At 35.2% G+C, this 14,967-nt stretch overlaps 2 protein-coding genes across 3 annotated transcripts in view; one reads left to right on the top strand and one right to left on the bottom strand.

Moving 5' to 3' along the window:
• LOC129749578 (ETV5-related protein Ets96B) overlaps positions 1 to 1,900 on the bottom strand; it is a 54,754-nt gene extending 52,854 nt beyond the window's left edge. The window contains exons 1-2 of the mRNA XM_055744605.1: positions 1,817 to 1,900; positions 1,406 to 1,526 (exon numbers count right to left, since the gene is read on the bottom strand). Of these exons, the coding sequence (XP_055600580.1) occupies positions 1,406 to 1,526; positions 1,817 to 1,900 (205 nt within the window). The remainder of the gene's footprint in view (positions 1 to 1,405; positions 1,527 to 1,816) is intronic.
• Positions 194 to 14,658, top strand: LOC129747420 (gamma-aminobutyric acid type B receptor subunit 2). Of its 2 annotated transcripts, none has more exons than XM_055741629.1 (8): positions 194 to 1,561; positions 1,819 to 2,480; positions 10,022 to 10,165; positions 10,226 to 10,501; positions 10,957 to 11,022; positions 11,094 to 11,279; positions 12,120 to 12,664; positions 12,723 to 14,658. In XM_055741629.1, exons 2-8 carry the CDS (start codon positions 2,043 to 2,045, stop codon positions 14,452 to 14,454), a joined length of 3,387 nt encoding a protein of 1,128 aa, XP_055597604.1. In that variant the 5' UTR covers positions 194 to 1,561; positions 1,819 to 2,042; the 3' UTR covers positions 14,455 to 14,658. The 2 variants fall into 2 exon arrangements, with proteins under 2 accessions (XP_055597604.1, XP_055597605.1); XM_055741630.1 differs by lacking the exon at positions 194 to 1,561 and adding an exon at positions 1,668 to 1,686.
• Positions 14,659 to 14,967: the final 309 nt, after the last annotated feature.

Genomic DNA, 14,967 nt, shown 5'->3' with positions numbered 1-14,967 from the left:
TGTATAGACATGTTGGAGTCCAATGAAAGTTTTGACCGCTATCTAAGATCGTCCGGTAGAAAAAAATCTTACTTTAAAAAAACGACTTCCAATTTTGGCTTTGCTTATCTGTATTTAATTTCCCAACGAACCGATTTTCAAAACTTAAATTTTAGTTTTTTTTCGTTAATTTGATCATTATTTTCTTAGAACATACTTGGTCTGTCAAAATTCCCAGTTCTTCAGTATATTGGAATGATGACAAAGTTATTTGAAATGAGCGCTTCGGGTCAGCTTTGGAGGGTTAAAAAAGCTGATTGAAGGATATTAAAATAGTTTTATATGTTAACACCGTTTATTGTATTCTTTTTATGTACCTACCTTTTTAGCAATTATCGCTGAAGTTGGATAAGCATTTGCTGAAAGTCTTTATAATAAAAAAAAGCAGAAGAGACAGCATATGAGAGCACCGCCTGTGTGATTTTTTGTCCGATCTGACGCAATCTTATGTGTTCGATCCTTTCGTGTTGAACTTCCGACCAAGAGCATTTGTTTTTTGGCTCTGTTTATTTTTAAAATTTAATTGATTTAAATTTTACTTAATTTTCCGGAAAGACTACCTATTTGGATAAATCTTTTATGTGTCAAATTCTAAAGGCTCATAAATAAATATTATTTTCAATTGATATTTAATGTGATAGATTGAACACCTGGGTGAGTCACGGGAATCATCTCTGTTTGAGACTGTCCATCTGAGCTCAATGGTTCTGGGACATGCTGGGCATTGCTAGTTATCACCTGTGAATCCGCTGACTGCTCAAGGAATACGTTGAAGTAGGTTCAATTCTTGAGGTTGCTTCTGCAATAGAAAAAAATGCGAATTACGTCTGTCTTATTTACGTGGGTGTGGAACAGTTCACACTTTCGTCACAAATTTTCGTTATAGATGGTTATAACCATTGAACTAGTTCTACTTGTTCTTTTGAACTTTTCCGTCCGAAATATCTTCTTTTGATCCCACTAAAACTTTAGTTCACTGCTCACACGTGTGGTTCAAATAATCAATGCCTTTTCTTCACGCAAAACTACTGACTGTTGTATAAAAACTTTAATGATGTTTAAACTTCTGCTTCCCGACTATAATTCCAACAAATCAAATTTCTTTGATTGCTTTGATTGAATCCACATTTCCCGTCATATCAGATGCTCTACTGAATTTAGTTTTCAAAATAGACCGACAACTTTTCGTCACAGGATGCAATTGTTTTTCAAAAGACAGTGAAAAGTTCTACTCCCTCCACCACTTTCTTCTACACCTACAAGCGAAGGGCAGTGGCTTTGTTCCGGAAACATCGAAAACCACTTAATTAACAAAACTTCTCGGGAGTTAAAATTTATTCTTACAAGCAGCAGCAGCAGCACTAACCTTCCCCAATGGTGTTGTCGGTCAGCCGTGTCGGGAAAATTCCTCCAGGCTCCAGGCTCAAAGCCCCAAATGAATGGAAGAAACCATCCAAGAATCTTGTCTCCCGGGCTTTGATTTGAGGCTGTGAAGTAAGAAGACGAAGTCATACGAAGATGGGTAGGTAGATACTTAGGTGTGTAGATGGAGAAGATAAGCACTCGTTATCGGATCGTTGCATCTCTCGAGATCAAGCACGTGCTGTTTTTGCTTTCCTTGCAATATGATGCTGTTGATGTTGATGGGTGGGTGGGTGAATGTTTATTGTGGGTGGGATGCGAATGCTCTCAACTACTCAATTCTCTCTTGGGGAAATCATTCTCTCACCAACTAAGGGCGAGACGAGGAACTAATCCCATTGTCTGCTCTTATCACAGATCCAGTTGGTTGACAGCTTTCATCCGGGACGGAGGTTCTTCCGAGAGTGGCCGACAGATTGCTTCCTGCCATGTGAAGCATCCTTTTCTATGAGTGCAGTTGGGATTGGGAATGTGTCATCCGGAATGTGACTGACGGCTTTCCGACCAGACCAGAAGAAGCGGGAAAAGCAAACCGAAGCAAAAGGGTTTAACGAGTGTGTATCAATTTTCGAACTGAAACAATGCTCCTGTGGCTGGCCGTTATCCTCTTAGTGTGTCTGGTGGAGCCCTTCGGATGTTACATTGCTTTTTCTTCGCCTTCGCCTGCGTCCTCGTGGGAGAACTTTGAAAGCTTGACGTCAAGCCGGGAGTGGGTGAGTGAGGCACGCAGTCGGATGCTGCGAAGCATTGATAAATCGGTGCTACTGGTGAATGACACCAAAGTGTTGAATAGGAATTCAATCAATACGGCATTCGAGCGGACTCGACCGGCCGGAAGTGGCCGGAAGCGACAACGGGAGGTGTCCATTCTGGGACTGTTCGAGCTGAGCACCGGACAGCACGGCTCAAGGCCCGAGGGATTCAGTGAACTGGCGGCCGCTCAGCTGGCAGTTCAACACATTAATCGCAGGGGATTGCTGTTCGGATACACGCTCAAGTTGCTGACAAATGATACGAAGGTAAGTTCGAGTGATACGGCACACTGTCTTCTGATGTTGTTGGAAAACGCTTACGAAATACTCGAGGGAGTTGATCTTTTCACATTCCAGGAAGTGATAAAAGAAAAGCATAAATTTTGGATGATTTCTGTTTCTTTAGTTTCAGTAGAAGAGCTCTCTATTATTTTATGACGTTTTGTGGATAAATTCACATTATCAGAAATTAAGAATTTTCAAATTTGGAATGTTAAGCATAAGGATGATTATTTGAAATGAGATGAAATTCTTTCACTTCAGAAAAAGAGTAGGCCTTTGCAGAATTGTCAAGTCACGTTTTTTCGGCTGTAAAATTTATCATATATATCAAGGTTTTATCACTCGCCGGGGATACAATCGAGTAGATCGTAAAACGATAAAATTTATGGATGGAACACTTCTATTTCACTTGTATAATCAAATATATTTCACCGGGGTTTTTCAGGTGAAAACTTTTATACTTTATCCCAGCCTTCACTTTGAACACTTTAAACGATTTTATGTCCATTTTCCGATGTTAAATTCAGGATTTTATGAAATTTTCGCGGACAAAGAGAAAAACGCGTACGGTTGGCAAAAGGCATCGCCTACTCCATCTGATTATACTAACGCAAGATTTCCGCATTAAAAATATTTCTGTATGTGCACCGTATGACTAGCTTCTAACTTAAGCTTTCTCTTTTTCAAGGGCATTCCGTAGCTGATCTATTTTTTTTTCGTAACATGTTTTTTTGACTTTTAGATTTCAGATTCAGATTCAGATTTCAGATTTCAGATTCAGATTTCAGATTCAGATTTCAGATTCAGATTTCAGATTTCAAATTTTAGATTTCAGATTTCAGATTTCAGATTTCAGATATCAGATTTCAGATTTCAGATTTCAGATATCAGATATCAGATTTCAGATTTCAGATTTCAGATTTCAGATTTCAGATTTCAGATTTCAGATTTCAGATTTCAGATTTCAGATTTCAGATTTCAGATTTCAGATTTCAGATTTCAGATTTCAGATTTCAGATTTCAGATTTCAGATTTCAGATTTCAGATTTCAGATTTCAGATTTCAGATTTCAGATTTCAGATTTCAGATTTCAGATTTCAGATTTCAGATTTCAGATTTCAGATTTCAGATTTCAGATTTCAGATTTCAGATTTCAGATTTCAGATTTCAGATTTCAGATTTCAGATTTCAGATTTCAGATTTCAGATTTCAGATTTCAGATTTCAGATTTTAGATTTCAGATTTCAGATTTCAGATTTCAGATTTCAGATTTCAGATTTCAGATTTCACATTTCAGATTCGAGATCGATTTCACCATTTATTTCTGGCTGGGATGCCAGAATGGGAGCTGTTTTTTCTGGTTGAAAGTTGTTGATGTATTAAAAACCTCTTGATGAAAAAGGCGGTAACCCAAAAACAAAAAAAAAGCAATCCATTACAGTTCCTTTTCCAGGGATAGAAGTTAACCACAATAGTACACGAAAACGTTTTCATCGCAATACAAACGGATGTGTTGAATTTTTTTTCTCCACTTTTTGTTTTTGACAGAGCCCTCCCATGGAACGAACTAGGAAAAAGCAACTCGAACATATCGGATGCAAAGTATCGCAAAGCTAACAATCCTATTATCTTCCAAATTACAATGGTCAAAAACACACTTCCCCGTTTGCTTGCTTGCTTATCACGCCGCATCATGACCCACCATGCTTGTTCCCGTTTTTGTTTCTGTCCTATCAATCCTCGTTTAGGTTAAACCGCCCGGTGGACATGCGAGCAGCCCGGATCTCCAAACTTTGGAAACTAAATTAAAACAAAACACCGAGAGGGTTTCCGTTTTGCGCCAATTTTGCCCCCCACCCTTCTTCCCCCACGTCAATCTCGCTTCAATGCATGTAGGAGATCAGATGAGATGAGAAAGTTCCGTACAGCAGCAGCCGCAAAATATCAACATGTGATGTGGATGTTTCTGTTGCTCATACTTACGTGTGTTATATTATCTCCAGGGAAGCGTTCAATCTGTTGGTTTAGAAAATACGATCCTTCGAGCAAAATGGCTAAGAAGCTTTCACTGGAAATGTCTTCAATATCCATGGATGTTTGACATTTCTTTGTTTTAACAATTTTAATCGTTCAATTATAAAGTTTTATTCGAACATGATAGTGTAACTTTTAAATTATCAGTTGAGTATTAATTGGCTTTTAAAACTTACATTATACAGCGAAAACACCATTTTATTTTGTCATTTTTGTCATTTTTGTCATTTTTGTCATTATTGTCATTATTGTCATTATTGTCATTTTTGTTATTTTTGTCATTTTTGCCATTTTTGTCAATTTTGACAATTTTGCCAATTTTGTCAGTTTTGTCATTTTTGTCATTTTTGTCATTTTTGTCATTTTTGTCATTTTTGTCATTTTTGTCATTTTTGTCATTTTTGTCATTTTTGTCATTTTTGTCATTTTTGTCATTTTTGTCATTTTTGTCATTTTTGTCATTTTTGTCATTTTTGTCATTTTTGTCATTTTTGTCATTTTTGTCATTTTTGTCATTTTTGTCATTTTTGTCATTTTTGTCATTTTTGTCATTTTTGTCATTTTTGTCATTTTTGTCATTTTTGTCATTTTTGTCATTTTTGTCATTTTTGTCATTTTTGTCATTTTTGTCATTTTTGTCATTTTTTGTCATTTTTGTCATTTTTGTCATTTTTGTCATTTTTGTCATTTTTGTCATTTTTGTCATTTTTGTCATTTTTGTCATTTTTGTCATTTTTGTCATTTTTGTCATTTTTGTCATTTTTGTCATTTTTGTCATTTTTGTCATTTTTGTCATTTTTGTCATTTTTGCCATTTTTGTCATTTTTGTCATTTTTGCCATTTTTGTCATTTTTGTCATTTTTGTCATTTTTGTCATTTTTGTCATTTTTGTCATTTTTGTCATTTTTGTCATTTTTGTCATTTTTGTCATTTTTGTCATTTTTGTCATTTTTGTCATTTTTGTCATTTTTGTCATTTTTGTCATTTTTGTCATTTTTGTCATTTTTGTCATTTTTGTCATTTTTGTCATTTTTGTCATTTTTGTCATTTTTGTCAGTTTTGTCATTTTTGTCATTTTTGTCATTTTTGTCATTTTTGTCATTTTTGTCATTTTTGTCAGTTTTGTCATTTTTGTCATTTTTGTCATTTTTGTCATTTTTGTCATTTTTGTCAGTTTTGTCATTTTTGTCTTTTTTGTCATTTTTGTCATTTTTGTCATTTTTGTCATTTTTGTCATTTTTGTCATTTTTGTCATTTTTGTAATTTTTGTAATTTTTGTAATTTTTGTAATTTTTGTAATTTTTGTCATTTTTGTCATTTTTGTAATTTTTGTAATTTTTGTAATTTTTGTAATTTTTGTAATTTTTGTCATTTTTGTCATTTTTGTCACTTTTGTCATTTTTGTCATTTTTGTCATTTTTCTTCTCGTTTTTTGGATTGATTTTTTTTCGGTGATTCAATGAAATAACTGCCGTGTACACACGGCAGTTATTTCATTGAATCACCGAAAAAAAATCAATCCAAAAAACGAGAAGATAACAACAACGGTGACTTAAACATTTAAAGATTTTGTCATTTTTGTCATTTTTGTCATTTTTGTCATTTTTGTCATTTTTGTCATTTTTGTCATTTTTGTCATTTTTGTCATTTTTGTCATTTTTGTCATTTTTGTCATTTTTGTCATTTTTGTCATTTTTGTCATTTTTGTCTTTTTTGTCATTTTTGTCATATATGTCATTTTTGTCATTTTTGTCATTTTTGTCATTTTTGTCATTTTTGTCATTTTTGTCATTTTTGTCATTTTTGTCATTTTTGTCATTTTTGTCATTTTTGTCATTTTTGTCATTTTTGTAATTTTTGTAATTTTTGTAATTTTTGTAATTTTTGTTCATTTTTGTCATTTTTGTCATTTTTGTCATTTTTGTCATTTTTGTCATTTTTGTCATTTTTGTCATTTTTGTCATTTTTGTCATTTTTGTCATTTCTGTCATTTTTGTCATTTTTGTCATTTTTGTCATTTTTGTCATTTTTGTCATTTTTGTCATTTTTGTTATTTTTGTCATTTTTGTCATTTTTGTCATTTTTGTCATTTTTGTCATTTTTGTCATTTTTGTCATTTTTGTCATTTTTGTCATTTTTGTCATTTTTGTCATTTTTGTCATTTTTGTCATTTTTGTCATTTTTGTCATTTTTGTCATTTTTGTCATTTTTGTCATTTTTGTCATTTTTGTCATTTTTGTCATTTTTGTCATTTTTGTCATTTTTGTCATTTTTGTCATTTTTGTCATTTTTGTCATTTTTGTCATTTTTGTCATTTTTTTCATTTTTGTCATTTTTGTCATTTTTGTCATTTTTGTCATTTTTGTCATTTTTGTCATTTTTGTCATTTTTGTCATTTTTGTCATTTTTGTCATTTTTGTCATTTTTGTCATTTTTGTCATTTTTGTCATTTTTGTCATTTTTGTCATTTTTGTCATTTTTGTCATTTTTGTCATTTTTGTCATTTTTGTCATTTTTGTCATTTTTGTCATTTTTGTCATTTTTGTCATTTTTGTCATTTTTGTCATTTTTGTCATTTTTGTCATTTTTGTCATTTTTGTCATTTTTGTCATTTTTGTCATTTTTGTCATTTTTGTCATTTTTGTCATTTTTGTCATTTTTGTCATTTTTGTCATTTTTGTCATTTTTGTCATTTTTGTCATTTTTGTCATTTTTGTCATTTTTGTCATTTTTGTCATTTTTGTCATTTTTGTCATTTTTGTCATTTTTGTCATTTTTGTCATTTTTGTCATTTTTGTCATTTTTGTCATTTTTGTCATTTTTGTCATTTTTGTCATTTTTGTCATTTTTGTCATTTTTGTCATTTTTGTCATTTTTGTCATTTTTGTCATTTTTGTCATTTTTGTCATTTTTGTCATTTTTGTCATTTTTGTCATTTTTGTCATTTTTGTAATTTTTGTAATTTTTGTCATTTTTGTCATTTTTGTCATTTTTGTCATTTTTGTAATTTTTGTAATTTTTGTAATTTTTGTAATTTTTGTCATTTTTGTCATTTTTGTCATTTTTGTCATTTTTGTCATTTTTGTCATTTTTGTCATTTTTGTCATTTTTCTTCTCGTTTTTTGGATTGATTTTTTTTCGGTGCCGTGTGTACACGGCAGTTATTTCATTGAATCACCGAAAAAAAATCAATCCAAAAAACGAGAAGATAACAACAACGGTGACTTAAACATTTAAAGATTTTGTCATTTTTGTCATTTTTGTCATTTTTGTCATTTTTGTCATTTTTGTCATTTTTGTCATTTTTGTCATTTTTGTCATTTTTGTCATTTTTGTAATTTTTGTAATTTTTGTAATTTTTGTAATTTTTGTAATTTTTGTTATTTTTGTAATTTTTGTAATTTTTGTAATTTTTTGTAATTTTTGTAATTTTTGTAATTTTTATAATTTTTGTTATTTTTGTAATTTTTGTCATTTTTGTAATTTTTGTAATTTTTGAAATTTTTGTAATTTTTGTAATTTTTGTAATTTTTGTAATTTTTGTAATTTTTGTCATTTTTTTCATTTTTGTCATTTTTGTCATTTTTGTCATTTTTGTCATTTTTGTCATTTTTGTCATTTTTGTCATTTTTGTCATTTTTGTCATTTTTGTCATTTTTGTCATTTTTGTCATTTTTGTCATTTTTGTCATTTTTGTCATTTTTGTCATTTTTGTCATTTTTGTCATTTTTGTCATTTTTGTCATTTTTGTCATTTTTGTCATTTTTGTCATTTTTGTCATTTTTGTCCTTTTTGTCATTTTTGTCATATATGTCATTTTTGTCATTTTTGTCATTTTTGTCATTTTTGTCATTTTTGTCATTTTTGTCATTTTTGTCATTTTTGTCATTTTTGTCATTTTTGTCATTTTTGTCATTTTTGTCATTTTTGTCATTTTTGTCATTTTTGTCATTTTTGTCATTTTTGTCATTTTTGTCATTTTTGTCATTTTTGTCATTTTTGTCATTTTTGTCATTTTTGTCATTTTTGTCATTTTTGTCATTTTTGTCATTTTTGTCATTTTTGTCATTTTTGTCATTTTTGTCATTTTTGTCATTTTTGTCATTTTTGTCATTTTTGTCATTTTTGTCATTTTTGTCATTTTTGTCATTTTTGTCATTTTTGTCATTTTTGTCATTTTTGTCATTTTTGTCATTTTTGTCATTTTTGTCATTTTTGTCATTTTTGTCATTTTTGTCATTTTTGTCATTTTTGTCATTTTTGTCATTTTTGTCATTTTTGTCATTTTTGTCATTTTTGTCATTTTTGTCATTTTTGTCATTTTTGTCATTTTTGTCATTTTTGTCATATTTGTCATTTTTGTCGATTTTGTCGATTTTGTCATTTTTGTCATTTTTGTCATTTTTGTCATTTTTGTCATTTTTGTCATTTTTTTTTCTGTCGATAGTAAAATGAGTGTTTTTTTTAAATATGATTAAAAAAGTGTCGTCAGTAACGAAATTTTGAAGAGATTTATTTTTATTATTCATACTGGCTTTTTCTTAGCAGCGACAATTTATTTCATTGACAATCCTAGCTTATAAGGTGATTTTGAAGTGGGAGAAGTAGGCGTATGCCAATCTGTCATCACGTGTTGGTTTGGCTCCAAAAATTTGAAATTAATTTCATATAAAATAATGAATTTTCAACAACCTAATTCAATTTAAGTGTTAAAAGTTCTCTGAAGAGACATTTTGTGTGAAATTTACTGAAATTTACTGCTTAAGAAACTTTTGAATAAGTTCGTAGTACACTGAGTGTTAAGTTAACATTTAACTGGAAAACGAGTTTTGTGAAGGAAATTGTGAATGGGATCTGATCAAATTCAAATAATACACCTTGGAGAAGCTGTAGACAGCAAAATTTTGAAGATAGCTGAAGTCCGCAAGAAATAACATCTTAAAACTGGAAGCGATTCCAGGTGTCATCAATCAACCGACATTTGTATCTGCGTCAAACTTCGGTAGTTAATGGTGAGATCAATCATCTTCTTTTGTTTTTTATCAATCTTACCTTTTGAACAACCTACTGTATAGTCATAAATGTATTAAAAAATCCTGTGAAGTGTTTGGTAGGGAACTCCACGCATCATTCCTTCCCTTGATGCTGTATCTTTTGCGGTTTCCATCACATGGAAGCCAATTCGAAAATACTTCATTAAATGGTCTGGTGCCTAAAAATCGTCTCAGAAATTCAATTTTTGATCTAAAATTTCTTTTGGACTTAACACTATATATCGACTTTTTGTGGTTTAAAAATCAAAAACATATTTAGATATATGGCCCTCATTGAGAGATACAAGAGATAAAATTTAGCATCTGATCTTTTTTTGCCTTTTTTTATGGAACACTCTACAATCCATCCATCTTGGACAAAATGAACATCTTGTTGAACAAAAATTTCAAATTTTTTCTTAAATTAACGTTTTTTTTCCTCTTTGCTCCCGATTTCAGTGCGACCCAGGCGTGGGGATCGATCGTTTCTTCCACGCGCTGTACGCCAATCAGGACAAACGGATCATCATGGTTCTGGGATCTGCCTGTTCCGAGGTGACCGAAAGTCTGGCCAAAGTCGTCCCCTACTGGAACATCGTGCAGGTATGTTTAATAAAAGTACCTTAACTTACCAATTAACTATTTGCGATCGCTCCCCTTCAGGTATCTTTCGGGTCAACTTCGCCGGCTCTGAGCGATCGAAGGGAATTCCCACTATTTTATCGTACGGTTGCCCCGGACTCATCCCACAATCCGGCACGAATAGCGTTCATCAAGCACTTTGGCTGGGACACGGTGGCCACTTTTTCCGAGAACGAAGAAGGTCACTCGCTGGCCGTGAACGATCTGGTCACCGAACTAGAGCGTGCCAACATCACCTGCGCGGCCACAATTTCGTTCGCTGAAACCGATTTCAAGGAGCAGCTCATGTTGCTTCGGGTATTTGCGATTGGTTTGAGACTGCCTATTCAAATTAAAACACTTTCTAGTACTTACCTCTAAGTTCGATCACCGTAGGTCACACCCTTGCCCAATCTCAATCATCTCCACTCACCAAACCAAAATAGTAAAAAATTATTACCAAACACGTGAATGCGCCACCATGTCGCTCTTTCTCCAAGTAATTTTAGTTGACAACCTCGAGGATAACCTCAAATGTAGAAATATCCCCACTCTTTCGCTCGGTAGTGTGATTCTGTAATTTGTAATTGTACCTTCTCTGGCTTGTCGTAAAATCGATTTGATGGCACCTTAGGTAAGACTTAACTTGTAAGATACATATGGTTGTTGCATGCTATGCTATAGTTGACGTTTTCCGGCTCAACTCCGAGATACATGAATTGACAGACATTTCCATCACTTTCTCTCGCTCTCTCTCTGACGACCGATTCCAGGAAAAGGACATTCGGGTAATTGTTGGAAGTTTTTCGCACGAAATCGCTCCGAAAGTTTTCTGCGAGGTAATCAATCCATTTATCCTTTACTAGAGCTTTTACTGATTAGGGATCTGTTTTCCGTTTGCTGCTCGCAGGCCTACCATTTGGGGATGTTTGGAGCGGACTATGCGTGGATCCTGCAGGATATGCACATTGCCTACTGGTGGCTGATCCGGGATGCCGTCTGTCCGCTGTCCGTCCTGCTGAAGGTGGTCGAAAATGTTCTGCTGGTTTCGAGCTACAACAGCATCGTCGGCATGGGAACGGCGCTCAGTGGCTTGGTAAGCAAATGTGTGGCCTTTTTTCAGTTGATTTATTTTTCCATTTTGTATGTCATTTTTTTTTATTCAACTCGCTTAATTTTGTGAGTTACAGCAGAGCTAATTCATAAAATTTTGTTCTCAAAACAATTCAGTTGTGTTTTTTTCAAGCTGTCCTCACAATTTCACTTTGTTATATTAGAATCTGTGATATAGCTCAGTTGGCAAGTCTGTTGTCTCCTGAGCCGATGTTCGCGAGTTCGAGCCCAAGAGTAAACATCGAACACAGTTGTACCGGATAAGTTTTTCAATAACGATCCGCCAACTGTAACGTTGATAAAGTCGCGAATGCCATAAAGATGGTAAAACGACTATTATCGAAACAAGAAGAAGACTTTCTTTAAATTCTTTTTTTCCATTTTATTTGTTTCATGAAAACACAAGTTCAAAGCTTAGAATTCAAAATTCAAAGTTCAAAATTCAAAGTTCAAAGTTCAAAGTTCAAAGTTCATAGTTCAAAGTTCAAAGTTCAAAGTTCAAGGTTCAAAGTTCAAAGTTCAAAACTCAATGTTTAAAGTTCAAAGTTCAAAGTTATTCTATGAAAATTGTATTTTTTTATTTTTCTCAACACAAAAAATTGATCCCGTTACTTTTTTTATTTATAGGTTACATAATTAGGCGTATCGATTAAAAAAATTAATTACGCGAAAAACTTTTTTTTCTTTTTCACGGGATTGCTTGAAATATGATAACTAAGCCGAAATATCCGATTTCTATACAATATGAGAACCATATTTTATATTTAACATCCAGCAAATCAATTTGAATCAAAAATTCAAAAATATCCTGCTTTTCTTGCAGTCGAACGAAATATTCCTGCGGAAGCTGCAGGAGATGAACGTTACTGGCCCGGTCTCCCAGTACGCTCCCCAAACGTACGATGCCGTCTGGGCGATGGCACTGGCACTACGAGGAGCTGAACGAACGTGGACCCAGGTGGCTCATCCTAACCGTACCAGATTGTCCCATTACGACTACACCCGGTTCGACATGGCCAAGGAGCTGTTGCGGCAGTTCGATAGTCTGATGTTCAACGGTATTTCGGGACCGGTTTCGTTTGATGGAGCCGATCGCGTTGGGACAACCTCCTTCCATCAGATCCAACAGGGAGCGCTTCGGTTGATTGCATTCTACCATCCGAAGAATGGAACTCTGGATTTTGGCTGCGCCGGTTGTGGACCGGTGCGTTGGGAGTCAGGGCAAGTTCCAATCGCCAAGAGGATTCTTCGCCTGCGAGTGGACACAATCGCACCATTGGCCTTTTACACGGTTGTGGTGCTCTCACTTTTCGGAATGGCGATCTCGTTTCTGTTCCTTGGATTAAACCTTCACTTCAGAAAACTCAAGTAAGTCAATTAAATTGTGAATAACCTATTAAGTAGTAATATTGTCTTTCAATTTCAGGGCCATTAAACTGTCCAGTCCAAAGTTGAGTACCATAACGGTTTGCGGATGCATCCTGGTTTACATGGCCACAATTCTGTTGGGATTGGATCACTCAACCTTACCGTGGTCTTCGGTGACCTTCTCCACAATATGTATGGCCAGGATTTACTTCCTCTCAGCAGGGTTTTCGTTGGCCTTCGGTGCCATGTTTGCAAAAACATTTCGAGTCTACCGGTTGTTCACCCACAGTGCTGGAGGTTTGTGTAAGGACAAGATCCTCAGAGATACTCAGCTGATATTGGTAATCGGTGCGTTGTTGCTGCTCGATGCCTTTGTAGTTTCCTTCTGGATGGCTGCTGATCCTATGGAGCGGCACTTGCACAATCTGACGTTGGAAATTAGCGCAACCGATCGAGGAGTCGTGTACTTGCCGCAGGTAGAGCTGTGTCGATCACGACATTACGAGAGCTGGTTGGGAATGTTGTACGCTTACAAGGGCCTATTGCTGATAGTTGGGGTCTATATGGCTTGGCAAACTCGGCATGTGAAAATCCCTGCATTGAACGATTCTCAGTACATTGGAATATCGGTTTACTCAGTAGTTATTACCAGTGCAAGTGTTGTAGTGCTGGCCAACCTTCTGTACGAACGGGTAACTTTAGCGTTTGCAATCACCGCTGGATTTATACTGATATCAACAACAGCAACTCTATGCCTTCTTTTTCTTCCGAAGTTGAAAGACATATTCGAGAAAGGGGAAGTGTATGACCCGATCATTCATAGTATGGGGCTAAAGATCGAGTTCAACACCCGGCGGTTTGTTGTTGACGATCGAAGGGAGCTTCAATTCCGAGTGGAAGTACAAAACCGTGTTTACAGGAAAGAAATTGAACTATTAGATGCCGAAATTAACCGGTTGGAGAAACTACTTAACGATAGAACTTCTCGATCGTCTTCACGGTCATCGGATACCAACATCTTACCTTTAGAATTTGGCGATGCTTTCAGCAATATTACGGTGAGAAATCCACCAGTAACCGGAGGTGTTCCAATGCTGCTCCTATCCGTTTTACCACCGATCATTCCACGTGCGAGCTGGCCTTCGGTTGATCCGATGCTATCTCCGATGAAGCGTAACGTTGCATTCAGCTCCCAGCCAAGAATCGAAACAAGTCGTGATCGCTCAGGTCATCGATCATCCAGCATTGAGGAAACAGCTAGCGTGTTAGGACGAATCAAGAACTTTTTCGGTTCTCGGGAACACAGGCTGTCTTCGACATCGATCTCAAATGGTCAGAATTCAACTCTCCGTCCTTCGACCCTGACAATTTTCGCAGAGGCCGTCGTAGAAGAAGAAACTTCCCCCAGCATCGATCGAACGAGCAAACCGGACATTTTTACCATCACCCCGTCGATCGAAGAGCCACCTCGACTTTTTGGATCGGAGCCCAAGGTAAACTTCATTCTTCCTACGTCGAGACCTCCATTGACGACCGCACAACAGCCAACGATGCGTGAAAGGATCAAGGGATCTCCGAGGTTTCCTCACCGCGTCTGCCCAACTAGCAGTCTGAGCGAGCTAGTCAGCGATCGCAGACACACTGCACACTGTCTGCAAACGGCCATTCAGCTACCACCCAAAGTTACCTTCTCGACGGTGAAAAGTGTCGAAGGCCTCTGGCAGCCGAGCAACGATCAGGCGCACACCAAGTGGCGATCGATGGACCTTTGTTCGGAAAATGCTGGATAGAGAATGAGGAATCGATCGCGTGTTTGGAAGGTTTCACCGGGTAGTTGGAAACAAAAACCAAAAATCAATTTACATACATATATCACAAAACAAAAAAAAAACAGGAAGCAATGACCAAAATTTGTCGGTTAACATTAGACTGTAGGACACCAAATCAATATATTACTACTGCGTGCTGTGTTCGGTAGAGCAATAAAGTCAAAGTATGTGGTTTGATGGGAGGGGGATTAGATAAATTTTCCGAAATTACATCCCTTAAGTTAACAGACTTTTAAACAAATCCTAAAAATGTTGCATTAAGAAGAGAGGGAGGGAGGTGTCAAAATCGGGTTTTCACTGATAGAATAGCTATAATTTTGAACATACATAGTTGATCGGTCAAGTGTTCGTTTAGCAATTCCCGCGATTACTCTTGTTTAAAACTCTGAGATTTGTCTAGGACAGGAATAATCACTGATGCCAGATTGACTGATATGGTTCGAATTTGTTCGTCATAGCCCTTACTAATGCTTG

This window comes from Uranotaenia lowii, chromosome 2 (assembly GCF_029784155.1).
Source record: "Uranotaenia lowii strain MFRU-FL chromosome 2, ASM2978415v1, whole genome shotgun sequence".
NCBI classification, from domain to species: Eukaryota; Metazoa; Arthropoda; class Insecta; order Diptera; family Culicidae; genus Uranotaenia; species Uranotaenia lowii.
Note: the sequence above shows the minus strand (reverse complement) of the source record. Positions and strands in the feature narration are given on the sequence as shown.